The 15,606-nt window shown below is 41.8% G+C and overlaps 1 protein-coding gene across 1 annotated transcript in view; it reads right to left on the bottom strand.

Moving 5' to 3' along the window:
• FASN (fatty acid synthase) overlaps positions 1 to 15,606 on the bottom strand; it is a 41,695-nt gene that overhangs the window by 15,400 nt on the left and 10,689 nt on the right. Inside the window, exons 7-23 of the mRNA XM_005530620.3 lie at positions 15,223 to 15,338; positions 14,849 to 14,983; positions 12,014 to 12,473; positions 11,469 to 11,656; positions 10,444 to 10,633; positions 8,930 to 9,024; positions 8,398 to 8,532; positions 7,899 to 8,102; positions 6,248 to 6,363; positions 5,686 to 5,861; positions 5,164 to 5,355; positions 4,814 to 4,894; positions 4,529 to 4,714; positions 4,040 to 4,219; positions 3,610 to 3,813; positions 2,042 to 2,352; positions 1,500 to 1,889 (exon numbers count right to left, since the gene is read on the bottom strand). Of these exons, the coding sequence (XP_005530677.1) occupies positions 1,500 to 1,889; positions 2,042 to 2,352; positions 3,610 to 3,813; positions 4,040 to 4,219; positions 4,529 to 4,714; positions 4,814 to 4,894; positions 5,164 to 5,355; positions 5,686 to 5,861; positions 6,248 to 6,363; positions 7,899 to 8,102; positions 8,398 to 8,532; positions 8,930 to 9,024; positions 10,444 to 10,633; positions 11,469 to 11,656; positions 12,014 to 12,473; positions 14,849 to 14,983; positions 15,223 to 15,338 (3,359 nt within the window). The remainder of the gene's footprint in view (positions 1 to 1,499; positions 1,890 to 2,041; positions 2,353 to 3,609; positions 3,814 to 4,039; positions 4,220 to 4,528; positions 4,715 to 4,813; positions 4,895 to 5,163; positions 5,356 to 5,685; positions 5,862 to 6,247; positions 6,364 to 7,898; positions 8,103 to 8,397; positions 8,533 to 8,929; positions 9,025 to 10,443; positions 10,634 to 11,468; positions 11,657 to 12,013; positions 12,474 to 14,848; positions 14,984 to 15,222; positions 15,339 to 15,606) is intronic.

The raw sequence follows: 15,606 nt of genomic DNA, 5'->3' as shown, positions 1-15,606 counted from the left end.
TTTCTTAGAACACTAAGATGTCACTGAGCAGTGACCATGCCATCAAATTCCATAGGGTATTTGAATGGGTCTACCCTACGTCACATAAGCCCTTTTTGCACAGAGTTGGGGAGAAGCGCCTCTATGTCTAAGTTACACTGAAATGATATTTCAGAAAAATAAAAAAATGAAAACCCATGTATGGCATATCCAGAAACACTTAAGGATCTACTCTCTGAATGCAATAAAGATGACTCCAGGCTCTCAGAAAAGCATCCATTTGCTTTTCATATACCAGGCACAGATAAGCAGAAGGTTTTTACAGTGTGATCCCTTATATCAAGGGCCAGGGACAATGTCTGTATCTGGAAAACTTTGAGAACTATATGAAGTCCTGCACACTCTTGCCTAGCTTGTATAATTTCCTTCAGAAAAGGTGCATTGAACAGACATGTATCTTCTCCCAGTGATTTGCTACTACCAGGCTACTGATACTAATTACAGAGCTATGTTTTTTGTTAATGGTGCCAAGTAGCATCTCAGTGTCTTCTCTTTATCCCCGTTCATCAGGAAAGATGCAAAGGATTTAATCTTCTCAAATACCCTTGAAAAATGTCTGCAGGAAGTGAAGGGCTAGAATCCATGTAAATGCAAAATTCAAAATCCAGCTACCCCACCCCAGAATTACAAACAAAACCCAAACTCTTTGAAGTGTTACTCTCTTCTTATTCTAGAAGAAGACAGCTGAGAGGCCACATCCTCTCAAATCAAGAAAAATAAGTAAGTTCTGCAGAGGTGCTTTTTCCCATTACTGCTTGGTCTAACAGCTGCCAAGAGAAGATGATACCCCAGTTTCCACCCTTACCCTTGCCATTCACTCTCCTCTTGTGTCAGCTTTGGCATTAATTTATCTGCATGATATACTGGTTTGAAGACATAGCACTGACACCCTCCTCTCCCTCGTCCAACTTCTCAGGGCTTATTTTACTGTATCTCATTATGGGATCAGATAATGTAGGGAGGAGGAAAGGAAGAAAAGAAAAATACAAGAGAAAAGTCTTCCTTCTGGGCGTGCTTTAACATTAGAAAAAAATAGCTAGCTTGTATAATTGCACTCCAAGCAGTCGTATCAAAAGTAAGAGAGAGATTCTGATACTGAAGCATTTCAGAATCCTACAGGTATAAAGCTGTACTCCATCCAGCAATGCAGCACATGATTTTAACGATAAAGAAATTGTCCTGGCCAGTGTTTTCATATGGATTAGACATACATACAAGGAATAATTTTCAGCGCACTAAGAAAGGCTTTCCCAACTGAACTTACAGTTCACTGTCTCAACCTAGTATGTAGTAATTTGCAAGTCCTCTCTTCGGAAGAAATGTTTATTAGGTATTTCTGCAGAAGGCTTCAGTGGAAAGGCATGCAAGCAACACCTACTATACATTCACCATCAAGGCATCTGCAAGCATCAGTCTCAGACTATCCATGGTGAAAGTATCTGTTCTTCCAGGAGGCTTACCTCACTTAGGAAACTGTGTTTGTGCTGCAGATCTGGGCTTGTAAGGAAACTGACAATTTCTCCAAGAGTTTCTCCCTTAAGAAGAGTGTGTAGCAAAACAAACCCTCCTTCTTTCACAGCAGCTGCCAAGTTAGAGAGCATTTCAGCAGTATTCACTAAAACACTTGTTGAACAGTTGTATACCACCAGGTCAGCATCAGTCAGATTTCCAGAGGGAAGGCTAGTTGGATCCCACTGCCTAGAGACAACACCAGCATCTTGTAGCTCTGTTTCAATAGCTGAAAGGTTTTCCAGGACGCAGTCAGTGGCAATGTAGTCCACCTGCAACAGGGGCTGAGCATTCAGAATATTTTTCACACGAGAGAACAGTTGTCCACTTCCTGCATTAGCCTGTGGGGAAAAAGAAGGGGAAGGAAAAGGAAAAGGAGAAACTAAATCAAAACATGAACGATAGCCAGAATTATAACCAGAACAACAGCGGTATGTAATCAGGTGAAAGGCCTAGAAACACTAGCTAGTCCCAACCCAGGCTTCCAACTAACCTCTACTATCTTCATCCTATGACTGATCATGTTCTCCAATGCCACATCCAGGCAAGTCCTCAACTCTGCAGAATCCAGTAATCCACTGAGAAGAGGGTCATTTTGGAAGTGCATTTTCTCTCGAATCACAACTTGTTGCAGCTCAGAATGGAGGTTTCCATTCAGTTCCAGACAGCAGATCTCAGCGAGGATATGCTGAAGGCCCTTCTGTGTTGGTGAGGACTCTGTAGCAGCCACTGCAGCTTCTAGTCCAGGGATAACTAATTTGACCCCATGCACTGCCACCTTAGACTGCAAGTTCTGGATCAGACCTATGGAATATAAGGGGAAATGAAAGCAAGAGTCAAGATTTTCCAAGAATTCTTTTTCTCCTTGCCTTCGTTTGCCACACCAGTGTTGCTTTTTAAGCAAGGCAGACACCCTGGTTCAGGAACAGCACGGTGACCAACACCCAGGCCACTCGGTCCTTTTGCACACAAGGCATCAATGTGATGGATGGCAAAATGGCGTATATTGCTGGAGAATTTGACCTTTTATAACCTAGGTCCACTGTGTTACTCCCATCTGCTTTCATCACAGCTAGGTGCTATTGGCTAATTGCAGGGGTCATTACCATACTAAAGAGGAGGGGGGGGTTACTATCTTTCCATTACATCCCGATATCTTCTGAGCCGCCAGGCCCTGCTTCAACACACCAGCTGATCAGCATCACGTATTTCAGCATCCTCTATCATTAGCCCAGCCACACAGATAGAGTGTAGCCTCTGTACATCCACATGATTATGTATTTTGCAGTAGCTGCCCCAAGCAAGTAGGCTTTGTAGTAAAATAAACTAAACCCCCACAGTTACCTGTGGTAAGACTGACTGATAGAGGGCAACTAACAGAAGACTTCTGATTGATTTAGGGAGCCGTGGAGGAAAATTTTAAGTTTCTGCAGATACAAAAACACTAAAATGCCTTTTTGTTTTACAAACTGATGGGAAATAGTTCATCATGACTGATGATCAGGAACTGGATTACAAAAATGTCTGCAGATTACAAAAAAAAAAAAAAATTACAAAAATTCCAAAAAAATAATAGAATTCTACAAACAATTGTTTTGATGTGTGCCTCACTAAAGCATTTTCCCTGTTTGGATATGTGCCCACAGTCAAATGGGAACAAGGATGTCACCTTGCCTATCTTGGCAGTTCACAGGAAAAAACAAAACAAGGACATAAACTCACTTTAGTAAGCTCTCCTGTCAGTATCTAAAGCAAGTAGGTTGGATTTCTCCTTAAAGACGATTTGTACCTCTCTGCTTGCAGAAGGGTGTGGTGCCATCTGACTGTTATAGAAGGGTAGATGTCCTCCTTCATGACTTTTTACTCTTTCCCACATTCTAGAGATCTTAGGCAGAACTAGCTCTTAGCTTCTAGCAATCGTACAGTGATCCCTTGCTGAAGTCTTCTACAGAGACCACCACTTAGTATCTTGGATATTCTGAAGTATGAACAGCTTCTCTCAGACACTTCTCTCAGGCTGGAAGATTCTCCTAGTATGACAAGAAAGCAATCCCACTCTACCTTTGCAGCACTCCAGATAGGCATGAAGATGGGCACTGGAAGACAAACAGCTACTCTCAGTGTAGGGCACAAAGCAGAATTTTTCCAGAGTGGGAGGTATCTGTTCCTGTTGTCGTCGTGGTGCCACAGAAGCATGAAGACCATTGATTTGAACACCTCCTGCTTTAAGGCTATCAAGGCAGTGGTCCACAATAACTTCAAAGGCTGAAAGTCAGGAAATAAATGGAAGTTTGAAACCAAAAAAAAATTTTGTTCAAGGTGGTCTGATGAACAACACTATGTCAGGCTCTTACATAGAGAGGTTACAGAGTTGCAGAATAGCTCGGAGACTAAGAGGGCCCCCCTGAAGTCCGTCCAACTACTTCAGAATTCACACATTCACCCAAGCAGTCAAAGCAACCAGCTAAAGTTCAAGCATGAGAGACATTACCTTCTATATTGTCCTGGTATTGGCACACCTGCTCTCGATGCAGCACTGGATCAATAGAGACTGAGCGAATCCTCGTGGGTAAGCGCAGACTGCGGCCACTCTCAGGTAAGATCAGCATATGCAGCAGAGTGTCAAGGAAGGTCACCCAGTTCCCATTCCACAGAACTTTCCCTCTACTTGCTGCAGAAGAGGAAGAGAAAGCCTCACTATTTCATCATTTATCAGATGCTAGAATATCATTGCTTCTTAAGCCAAGTTTGGTGTATGTACCCAGCTTCCCCTGTAAACTCCAGCAGACAGTTCTACATTGGAGAGAACAGCTTTCCCAATGCTGTATTGGAATTCCTGCTTTTTCTCTCTTATCACACAATATATAATTATCTCACAAGACACAGTCAGGTGAGCTCTTAATACAACTGGAATTAAAAGATCAAATAGTCATCATTACAAAATCCAGGCTCATTGTGCTTCTTTTGAAAGGAAATTCACCTTCACTGTTGCATTCTAGAACACCCTGGAAAGTTGGTCCATAATTATATCCACGCAGATGCAGCTCTTGATAAATATCTTCTTTTAAGAGCCCAGGCTTTGAGCTCCTGTCTACTTGAGTACAAAAGCCATCTGGCTGGTTACAGAAATTCTTCTGAGCAGTGTTTTCTAGGAGGGAAATCTTCCCTGAAGGGCACAGTAACAAGAGTAACAATCATTATCAGTGTTTATTAATAAGGGATTTAACTAAGACCATATACATGCACTTACACTTCCTTCACTTACCACTCACAGCCAGATTCCCATTTCCTGACACCTCAAAGAAGTGGGAAGCAGGCATGAGTCTTACTTCCAGCTGTGCTGATCCTGCAAGAAACATTGAGGAAGACAGCAAGGTCATTTATTTCTATCCTCAAGCAGAACTTTTTCATTCACTATCTGTAGACTGACTGTCCACAGCACATAATAAAAATGACCATAATGTATACTGCTTGACTGAATACATTTCTTTGCTCAGTCATGCTGCATTCTTCTTTATAGTCTCTCTCCTGCACTCCTCCTCACTTTTCCCCATGCGCTCCTTTCCTCCCACTCCATCCATCCATATACTCCTCCATATACCAGCACTCACTCACCCTTTTTGGGAATAATAGTTGCCTGATGAATTGTGACATCTTCAAACATAACGGCCATTTCCTCCATGGCCATGCCAAGAGACCGTGCCAGTGTTCGCCAAGCCAGCACTAGGTACCCAGTTGCTGGGTACAAAACTCTGCCATCAATACAGTGACCAATCAAGTAGTGGTCAGGAGAGTCAGGACTCACATCTGTCAAAGAACAAAGAGCAGAATAAAAATAAAAAAACACTCCAATACAGAGGGTTTTTTTAGTTTCCCCAACTATCCTGCCTGACAATATGTAGCTCTTAAAATTACTCTTAGTCTAAAGCAACAGAGGTTCCTGGTTTGTTCATCTTCTCTCATCCCATTTCAGAAACAGATACAGGTTTTTTTCAATCCAAACCAAACATTTAAGCTTCAGAGGATGTCTTCCAGGATGATGTTTTGAGTATTCTTTTCTTAGTTTTACAAAAAGGAAACACACAGGTAAAGCAGGAAAGTGACAACCAAATAATAAACCGCAAACCAGCAACACACCGATATTGTAGACTGAACCAGATGCAGAGCCTTTGGAACCTGCTGGAAAGTCTTCAGCTTTCGGAACATCCCAGTCCTGACTGTGGTCCCATTTGATGTATGGAGAAATAAGGGGTGTTCCCACAGGGACAGGGTATTCCACAGATGGGAACAAGTTATTTCCAAAAACATTTATCCTAGAAAAGCAAAAATTATCAAGACAGTGGGGGAAGGGATGGGAAGAAAAAGGAGAAAAATTGGTTATAATACTTAAGAGGTCAAGCAGTAATTGGTCTCAGACTCCATGTCTGAAATATACTGCAGCCAAATTTGTAATTTTGCATCTGTAAGATGCAAAAGTTTATTTCCAGAAGCTAGTTCCAGGTTCCTAGGCCTTTAAAATGGGACTTGTCTTCAGAAGGCACCTTCCCTGCTAAGTATGTAAAGCACAAGTGTACATCCCATTTTCTTCAAGGTTTCTTGAAGGAGTATTTGAATCCATGTGAAGACATGCATATTAGAGAAGAGACCTGAATTCCCTTCTGTTATCCCACTCACCCTCCTCCTCCCCTAGTCTCCTTACCCAGTTAAATGAATCTTTCCAATCTGTGTTAGGAAGAACTCCAAATTATTTTTGTGCTCTTTCTTCATCAAAGGTAGAATGGTACAAGTTGGTTTCAAAGTTCTCCTCAAGATAGCCTGGTCAAGCAGAATGCATTAATCACTGGTGGAAGGCATTACTTACTACTTTGTCTCTGACTTTTTGTCTATAGGCCTCAAACCACTTATGTGTTTGTGTCAAGAGTTCTGTGCTAGCTGCTGGCACATGCATCCCTTTAACAGAGAAGAGTACCCTTCCAGCAACCCAAGTTGTTGCACATCTGGTAAAGCAGAATCTACAGGGTATTAATGTAATTCTGCCAGAACACAAGTATCCCTTTCCCATGCAGACTGTGAAATTAAATCAAAACCTGCACTTGAAGAACTGCAAAGTCACCCCACGCCTCCCACTTGTACACACTCCTGTCCCAGGAGCAACACCTTCTAGCCTGAAGTACCCTAGAACACTTTTCAAGCAAAAGCTATTAGACCAAAAAACTCAGCCTTGAACACCTGACCCAATTTTTATCTTCTCTTCAATTTGATCCCATGGTCTTTACATGAGAAAAGAAAGGAATGGAAGAGAAAATCAGAACACTCTCAAACCTGACAATGAAGCCTTAGTCACTTGCATTAGAGTCCAAAATTGTTCAATGATTTCAACATGAGGCATAAAGTCTCTTTATCGAGAAAAATATCCACCCAATTGAAAAACTGTACTCTTAATTCTCCCTTCAAGTCACTTTCAAAGCATAAGGCTAACATGACACAGCAAAAATACACTGGATTGAGTCTAACTATTAATCTTGATTCACAAGTAACTACTATTGTTCCTAAGACTTCTCTTACCTTCTACTGACCAAAAAAAGACCAGTCCTTAAGACTTAAGGGACAGAGAGAAGACTACACCACTGATCCTGTGGAGCAAGTATTTCCCAATGGACCTCACGTTCTACATTCCCTACTATGGAGCTAACTGGATGAGAATCAATTTTTATAGGGCAGGGAGAAAGGAGTAATGATCTGATTTCATTAGGGAAAGGAGTTTCAGAAGAAAGAAAGTTCCTATGGTCTCAAGACTACTTGGTGTAGGAGAAGAAGGGAAAACACCTCTGCCACCCACCACCTTCTGAGACAAAACCTCAACCCAAATTCAGTGTTCAGATGGCAATAGAAGTTTTTCACAGAGAAGGCCTGTTAAGTCTTTGCATGCCTCATTCCACCGTAATTTTTGCATACACTCTCCATTAGATCCAAACAATTAGATCCTTACTCATGCAGTTCAGAAAGCTGGCTATCAGTTATCTGAAGTGCACAAGAACAAAAAACAACAGTAGTGTGAATGTCTGGGTGAGGAAGTGGTAGTGTGTTAGGGATTTTTTATTTTTATTTTTAATATTAACATATACCACCCCCTAAAAAACCACAAAGAAACAAAAATCCAAACTGGGTTATTAAACCAATTAAAACTGGGAAAGGCTGAGAAGTACTGAAGGAAGGAAATGTTGTCAGAACTAGGGTAAAAAAAAAAAAAAGTAAAGCTGCTAACTTCTCTAGTCCTCAGACCCTCAAACTCCTTGCAACAGCAAGATACTATCAATATAGTGTCATACTGAAACAATCAAATACGATACCTGTAAAAGAGCATGTGGAGCAATCTCTACTACAACGGCATTCTCTGGAACATGCTTCAGACCTTCGTGGAACAGCACTGGATTCACCAAGTTGTTCACATGGTACTCTGCAGAGGAATTCCTCGCTAGATCACCTTGCCACTGAGCTTCAGGGATGGATGTACTGAGCCATCGTGCTGAGCGAGGTTTAGGGTGTGGAATGACCTACAGTCACAAAAGAAGGATAGGAGAAAGAGTTACATGTCATAGAGAACAATATGATGGACAAAAGCAAGCAGCTCCTCCTTTAAGCAGGTCATTTCTCCCAGGTTGATTGCTCAGGACATTCTTCTGCTCGAGACCATGTGATTTCAAACATTAGATCTCAGAGAGGTTTACATGCTCTTCAAGACATTTTCTCTTCCTTCTGAAAAAAGGAGTCCCCTTAGGCTCAACATAACCTTTACTCAACCTAGGTGCCAGAGCATAAGCCATGCAAGCCATGATTTGGCAATATTACCTTTTTCAGCGCATTGAGCAGTGCTGGTGCAATAGATGCCATGTAATGGGAGTGAAATGCGACGCCAGCACTGCGCACCTCCTTTGCAAACACACCATCTCTCTTCAGTTTGGCTACAAACTCATTCACAGAGTCCTAAGAAGAGGAATATAAATGAACAAAGAGAAAAGCTCACAAAATACTTGGAACCTGTACAAGCCACTGCAGTCCCTCCACACCCTTCACCAGATACCATTTGAGGGGAGCCATAACAGGAATGAGGTTATTGCCCTTCTCAGTCTTGTAATTCACCATCCTCCTAGGCCCACGGATATGAGACATTTTATTACTAGCTTACTGAGGCACTACTATTGCTTCCTCTCACAGACTATTTGAGTAAGTTTATACAAAGTATTACGTCCAATCCACTATTTCAATCCAGCTCCCCTTCGCAAGCAGCTGAACTGTAAGTAAGCTTCATGCTTTCTTCAAGCACAAACTTCACAGGTCCCACTCATAATCCTGGTAGGCACTGTTTCAGTTCCATGCTCACCAGAGGCCCTGAAACAGTGACAGTGTCCTCAGAGTTGTGACAGGCTGGTACCACATTTGGAGGACAGCGCTGTTTACATTCCTCCCACGTCAGACCTGCAGAAGGAAGACCACAGGACAACAGAAGTGTTTCTAGCTATGAGCCTCATAAAGAGGAGGCAATCTTAACTGCACAGTCACTGCTCAATTCAGCACTTGGCAAAACTGGGAAGTACTTCCAAAAGACTCCCTCTCCCATCCAAAGCAATTCTGCAGAAGCTAAGAATATTTACCCTAGAGCTTTAACATGAAATTTATCACAGTTATGCTAAACATAAAAAATAAACAAGAACAAGAAGGCCAAATCTTTGCACCATCCCATTAATGAATGAGGTGGGGGTAACCCCCACACTTCCAAAGAAGCTACAGAATTGGTTGTTCGGTCTCATGTTGCCAATTAGTTTCTAGGAGTCAAGCCCACATGTTCTAGCTTGGATTGCTGAAAGACACAAAATATCCATAAAAATCAGTAACTCTAGTGGCATGCTAGGTTAACATACCAAGCATCTGATCACACATTACACAGATACAAGTCACAGGAAGAACTTGAACTCAACATCAGATTATCAAAAACATCATAGAACTTCAAAAGATGCATACAGTGTAAGAGTGTTATTTATTTAATCTCAAGTGGAAAAAAGCTAAATTAGGTAGGTAGTCCTTTGTAGCATTATTTAAATTAAGAAATCTGAGATTATAACAAGTGATCTAGTCCTACATACTGCATTATACCTGCAACAGCTTTTCTCCTAAGTGTTTCAAGTTTTAATTGACCACTGTGTCCAATAAGAAAAAAGAACAACACTGCTACCAATAATAATTTCACTTTTAAACATGGCAGTCACTACAAAGACACACCACAAAGCAAAACTGGTGGGTCCAAAATTTACCCAGCAGTGGGCAAAACTATATGACCTACACAAACACAAAGCAAAGCTAGTTCAAGAGAAAGCTTATTCCTAAGTGCTATTAGGCCTCAGTAAATTCCACTAGCCAGCTGCCCACTACATCATAGTGGCTTGCAGACAATCAGAAGCCTCTTTTAGGGAAAAAACCGAGAAACAAACTAACAAACACCAAACCGAAACAACAAGAAACCAAACCCCCATAAAATCTGTGCGTGAATAATATAAATCTATCAAGAGCCAAAAAATGCAGTGCTTTAGATTTTCACCTTGTTTCAAGGCGATTATTTATCAGGCCTGTCACTGGTTACATGACAATAAATCCCTTCATTTCCACTTAAAATTCTGGTTAGTTACCAAAATCCTGATGTATTCCAAGACAGAGATCACTCCCATCGTATCCACTTCAGTATTTAAGAACCTGTTCTACATCAGAAGAAAACGAAAAAGAGGCAACAGTGGCCAAGATTTTATAGACGTGACAGTTTCAGTGACCAGCTTTATCCCAATGGCGTACAACAGCGATCAGATGCATTTTCCTGGACCATTCTTTTAGTAAGGGTGTACCTACCAACAGCAGCCATTCCTCCAGGAGGCAATTTGGCCTCTTTGACACATCGTCCCCGCCAATAAGCGGCAAGAATGGCTTCTTCATGACTTAAGGAGTTGTCTGCATAACCACAAGCTAGCTCTCCCACTGAGTGGCCCAAAATACCATCGGGTTGCAGACCTGCAGCCTTCAGCATATCAATCTGAGCAATCTGCAAGCAGAAGTAAGATTACTGATTCCATGCCAGAGTTAGCAGGTATCAGGCCTCAAAGGTACACAGCAGTAGCAAGTACATAATAAACTTTTTGGTACAGACATTCTTGGCCTCATTACTTTTTTTTCCCCCCACAATTACAGCTCCATCCTTCTTTCAAAGCAATCCCAAGAATCATCATGCAAGTCCAGTATTGTCTGGGCCTCTTCACAACGTAATTTTCCATTAAGAAAATATTTCCAACAACATGAGGCTGCCAAGAATGTGTCTATACAAAGTAAGAGGCAAGACCAGCTTTCCAGGCCACTTTAAAAGCTTGGTCTCTAGTTTATTAAGAAACCATGAATCGCACATTGACGCTCAGAATCATGAATAGGCTTCACTCAGCTTGACTTAGTTCATTTGCAGAACAAATTTTAGAAGACATTAAATGGAACCTTGCTCCTTGGCACAAACATTTGCCTGAAACTTAAAGACATTCCTAAATTTCTTAAAGGAAGAAACTGTGACACATACACACACAGATACACACGCAAATCATTTCGGACCAACATTAGTCCAAACACCTTGTAAGAAAAAAGCAGTGAGGCCAAGAATGTCTGTAGCAAAAAGTTTGTTATGGATGTGTAAGTGGCAAAGCCCAAAATAGTCAAGGACACAACACACTCCTCCCTCCTCTCAGAGAGGTATTTCCAACAGCTGCCACTTGCTGATTACACAAAACAAGCTTCCATTAATCAGTATAAAGTGTTACCAGCCAAACAGACACATTAGCAGAAGGTGCTTATATGTTGAGTCCACTACCCCCCTCCATTAGCCATTTGAGCCTTGCCTGAATAGCAGCTAGTCCAACAAATGCATGGACAGTGTCATCGAAAGTGTTCTCATTTGCTTGCAGCAGCAGGTCTGAGACCTTCAGGCCTGTGTTCTTCAAAGCCTCATCTGATCGCAATATAGACTGGCGGAACAGATCCAACTTCATAAGGCTCAGGCCCATGCCTTTCCACTGTGTTCCCATGCCTGCAGGATAGGCAAGCAGAAGGTGAGCCTTTAGTAATACTCTGAAACAGAAGTGGGCACAACACACTTCCTCTGGCAGTTAAAGAATTCTAAGTAAGAGCAGAACATTGTACATTTCTTACATTCTCTAAATTAGGCACTGCTTTTTATTTTGCTGGTCTTTGCTATTATCAGAAGACAGTTAAGTTGGAAGGTTTTGATAAAATACAGAAAAACAAGACTCCTAGACATGTCACAGAGTTGCAAAATATTTCCTTATGCTACACTGTAAAATAACATTAGAGCACAGAATACAATTGCTCAAGCCCCAGATTTAAAGAGGAATGGAAAAGCCTGAACTCAATGCTGCACACCTACCTGAGCATATGTACCAGAGTGGTCTACCAGATGCTTGAACTTGCTGAACCTCTTTTATGTCACTTTCGGTGCCAACCAGTGTGTAGCCCCTGTAGGGCATGGAGGACACAGGAACTGCAGAGATATCGCTGAGCAGGCTTACAAATGAACTGCATCCTCCATGTTTTCTGCTCTCTTGAATTAGTGTTTCCACACCTTCCTGGGTTCTGCCAGAAATCTGAACCAGCCTTGGCATGTTACAAGTCTCCAGAGGCTGGCACTTGTTCTTATTTGGCTTCAGAATGACATGAGCATTAGCACCTCCGAAGCCAAAAGAGTTAATACCAATAAGGCCACCTTTCACTGGTGTTGGTTTACAAACTACCTCCAGAGAGCCATCTTGTAAGGCAGGAATATCTGGATTTGGGGTATTGAAATGAAGATTTGGAGCCCACAGCCCATGTTCCAGTGAGAGAATGACCTGAAAGAAGAAACAGTGTTCTGTGCTCCACATTGTTTCATGACAAACATTCTTTTGTTATTATTTTACTACAAATGACCATGTAGCATATTCTGAAGCAGTTCTCTATGTTTGGATAAAGGGACATTTCAGAGAATAGCGTTATTTATGTTACTGAGGTAGCAACTGCATCACCTAGGCAAATTTTAAGACCATGCGGGACGTCAGCAGGGAAGTTGAGCGTAATAGCATAAAGTCCAGCTTCCATTCTCTTTCTAACTGGCAAGCCATGCAGTCTTGCTGGAAAAGCAGCCTAAGTACTAAGACTACCACATCATCTTTTTTCCCTTTCAGATCCCATCCCTTTATCACATTCCACTTCTTCCCTCCCCAGTCCCACAAAGTCACAAATCCTCTTCCTCATCACAACAAAATGCTTCTATTTCTTGCTTTGCTGCAAAAGAATCAAGCTGAAGCACTAGTAAAGAAGGTTGCTTGCTGCTTTACACACATTTATTGTCTTGTCAATACAAAAAAGCAGAAACAGCAGACTGGGCAGAACTGGCAGAGCCAAAGGAAAGTACTGAAACTGTGAGGAACAAAATATCTGTGCCAAAATAAGCAAGAACTCCCTCCTCTCAGTAGCTTCCCTCTACATGCAGCTCATCACACCAAGCCCACATCTGTGGAACAAGCCCAGCAAATTGCAGACTACAAGGTCAGCTGCAAACACAGCGTGCTCTGCATGTTTGCTAGTTCCTTTATCACCCCAGAATGGTCAGAGAGACATTCTGTCTTGGGAACTGTTCTTCCAAGCTGACTATGAGACATGGCAGCTTACCTGGGAGAACAACCAGTATAATATATGACTTCAACTCACAGTCAACACTTTTAAAGCTGTAGTCTAAATATTTTCATGCATACTGTCCTACACCAACAATACTATGCACTTTGAATGTGCTGTTGCTTTACACTGATACACACTGTACTTTAATTTGCCATGGTTTCTATCTAGGTTTGAGAGCACAGAACAGTAAACATACCACCAGTGCCATCAAAAAGCTTTGTCTTTGCTGCAAAGCAAGTGATTAGACAGGCTAAGTAATTCAAAGATGGAGCTGAGTTTTCCCCTCCTTACCAGAATTTGAAGAGGCCTTCGCAAGTCTTAGTTTCATTCCTACCTATCCATATAATTAATGGATTCTCTTCAAGTCTGAAATCTGATCATTTCAAAATCTAATTTCCTGGCACCTCACATAGCAGCATTTTGTGGAATTCCAGAAGAAAACATTTACACAAACTGCAGACATCCTGAGAGTTATTGTCTAAGAAACACTGGCTTTGGTGTAAGGTGTGGGCAACAGTACCTCAAAGTTATGATCCTGTCCTGATGGATCACAGAACCACACTAAACAAACTGCTTGTTACATACAACATAATATGGATTGAGAAGCTTATTTTATGACTAAGCTATCATTCCTTCTATGAAGTATGTGTCAGTCAGAGACGACAAAGTCACTAAAAACCCCCTAAACTTTTCTCTACAGAGAGATGGACACCACTATCACCGTGCAGGTGACACTATTCACAGTAAGTTGTATTTGGGTCACAAATAACCACTTGGAAGAGCCTAACAGCAGTTAGGCTACACTAGCAGTGACGGTGTACGTGACTTTGGTTTGCAGGGTTCTATGGTAATAGGCTTACAAGCAAGTGTGAACATTAGCTAGCTCTCTGCTAAGCAGTTTAGCAGCCAGAGCCAACAGATGACTGTCTGCCTACAGCAGTAGTTAGCAAGCTGGTTGCTAAAACAGTTATTCATGCTGGTAGCCTCATCCCAGAGAACTCACCTGGCTTCTTGCCATCCTAAGAGAGAAGAGGAAGAGATGATACATCCCCAACAGGAAGGATCAGCTGCTGTTTTGGCACTGAAAGCCCACACTGCCTCTCATCTTTGGTCACTGTCAACTACTCCAAACATCTAAATCCCTCTATGCATATGTGCCTCAAACCCAAATGACTTGCAGCAGAGTTCTGTTGGAATGTCCAGTGTAGGGACTGACAAAGCAATTAATAAGGATTAACAAAAGGATCCTAAAAGCCTTCATTCTGAGCAGGGCTAGACTCCTAGAGAATTCAATAGGAAGCAGGAACTGAAGTGTGTGCGCACAGCAGAGGGCCACATCAGCATTCAGTGGTTTGCACGAGAGCCACCTGAGCTTTTAAAAGTACTCACATGTGAAGCAAGTAGTTAATGAGAAACACCTGAATTCTTATCATTATCAGTGAATATTTTACCCTGAATCAACGCAGATTTTCCCGAAACCAAACAAACAAAACCCCACACACTGATGTTACCCACCACCCCAAATTTTCCTTCTCAAGCCTCCTGTTACCTTGGCTAATGCAGCAAGCCCTGAGGCAGGCTCTGGATGACCCATATTTGACTTGGTTGATCCGATCAACAGTGGTTCCCGCTCACACTCACAGAAAACACTTGTAATGCTATTTACTTCCTGTGGATCTCCAACCTAGTATGAAGACAATCAGAATGGCTATTAGCCAGCACTTCCAAAACACACCCCAAGAGAGAAATGTGAAAGGTTACGGTGTTCAGGCAAAGTCCAAAAGTAGTGAAGCAGAGCATGTTCTACTAATTGGTAGAAGGCAAAAGGATTTCACTTTGAGAAAACAAAGAATAATTTAATGGAAAAGTGTGGCAAGTGATGCAAGGGAAGAAAACATTTAGTCCCTAAGGAACTATGCTGACCTTGGTGCCTGTCCCATGAGCTTCAATATACTCCACTTCTTCAGGTTTGACACCGCTTTCCCTGTACAAAGATCTGATCAACTGCTCCTGAATCTCTCCGGATGGGAATGTCACACCTAGGATCAAAACTGCTGTCAATTTCGTTCTCATCACGTGCTTCCTGTTCTGATTTTGGCATCCTTTCATTTGCTTTGGGCTGCCAGGTCCCTCCCCCAAAAAAACATAAGATCTAAACTAAAGATCTTTTCACCATGTCCTTAGCACCAAACTCTCAGGCTCTTTGTAAGAAGAGCAAAGGAACCAGAAATTAGCATAAAGCAATGGGTTAGACTAGGGTGGAAAGCTACTGGTTAAGAGAATACTAAATGTCTAGGTTAAGTAAAA

The sequence above is a fragment of the Pseudopodoces humilis genome, chromosome 21 (genome assembly GCF_049639895.1).
Source record: "Pseudopodoces humilis isolate 2021_Gansu_Grassland_sample_001 chromosome 21, ASM4963989v1, whole genome shotgun sequence".
NCBI classification, from domain to species: Eukaryota; Metazoa; Chordata; class Aves; order Passeriformes; family Paridae; genus Pseudopodoces; species Pseudopodoces humilis.
The sequence above is the reverse complement of the archived record's forward strand: the minus strand, read 5'-3'. Positions and strand labels throughout refer to the sequence as shown.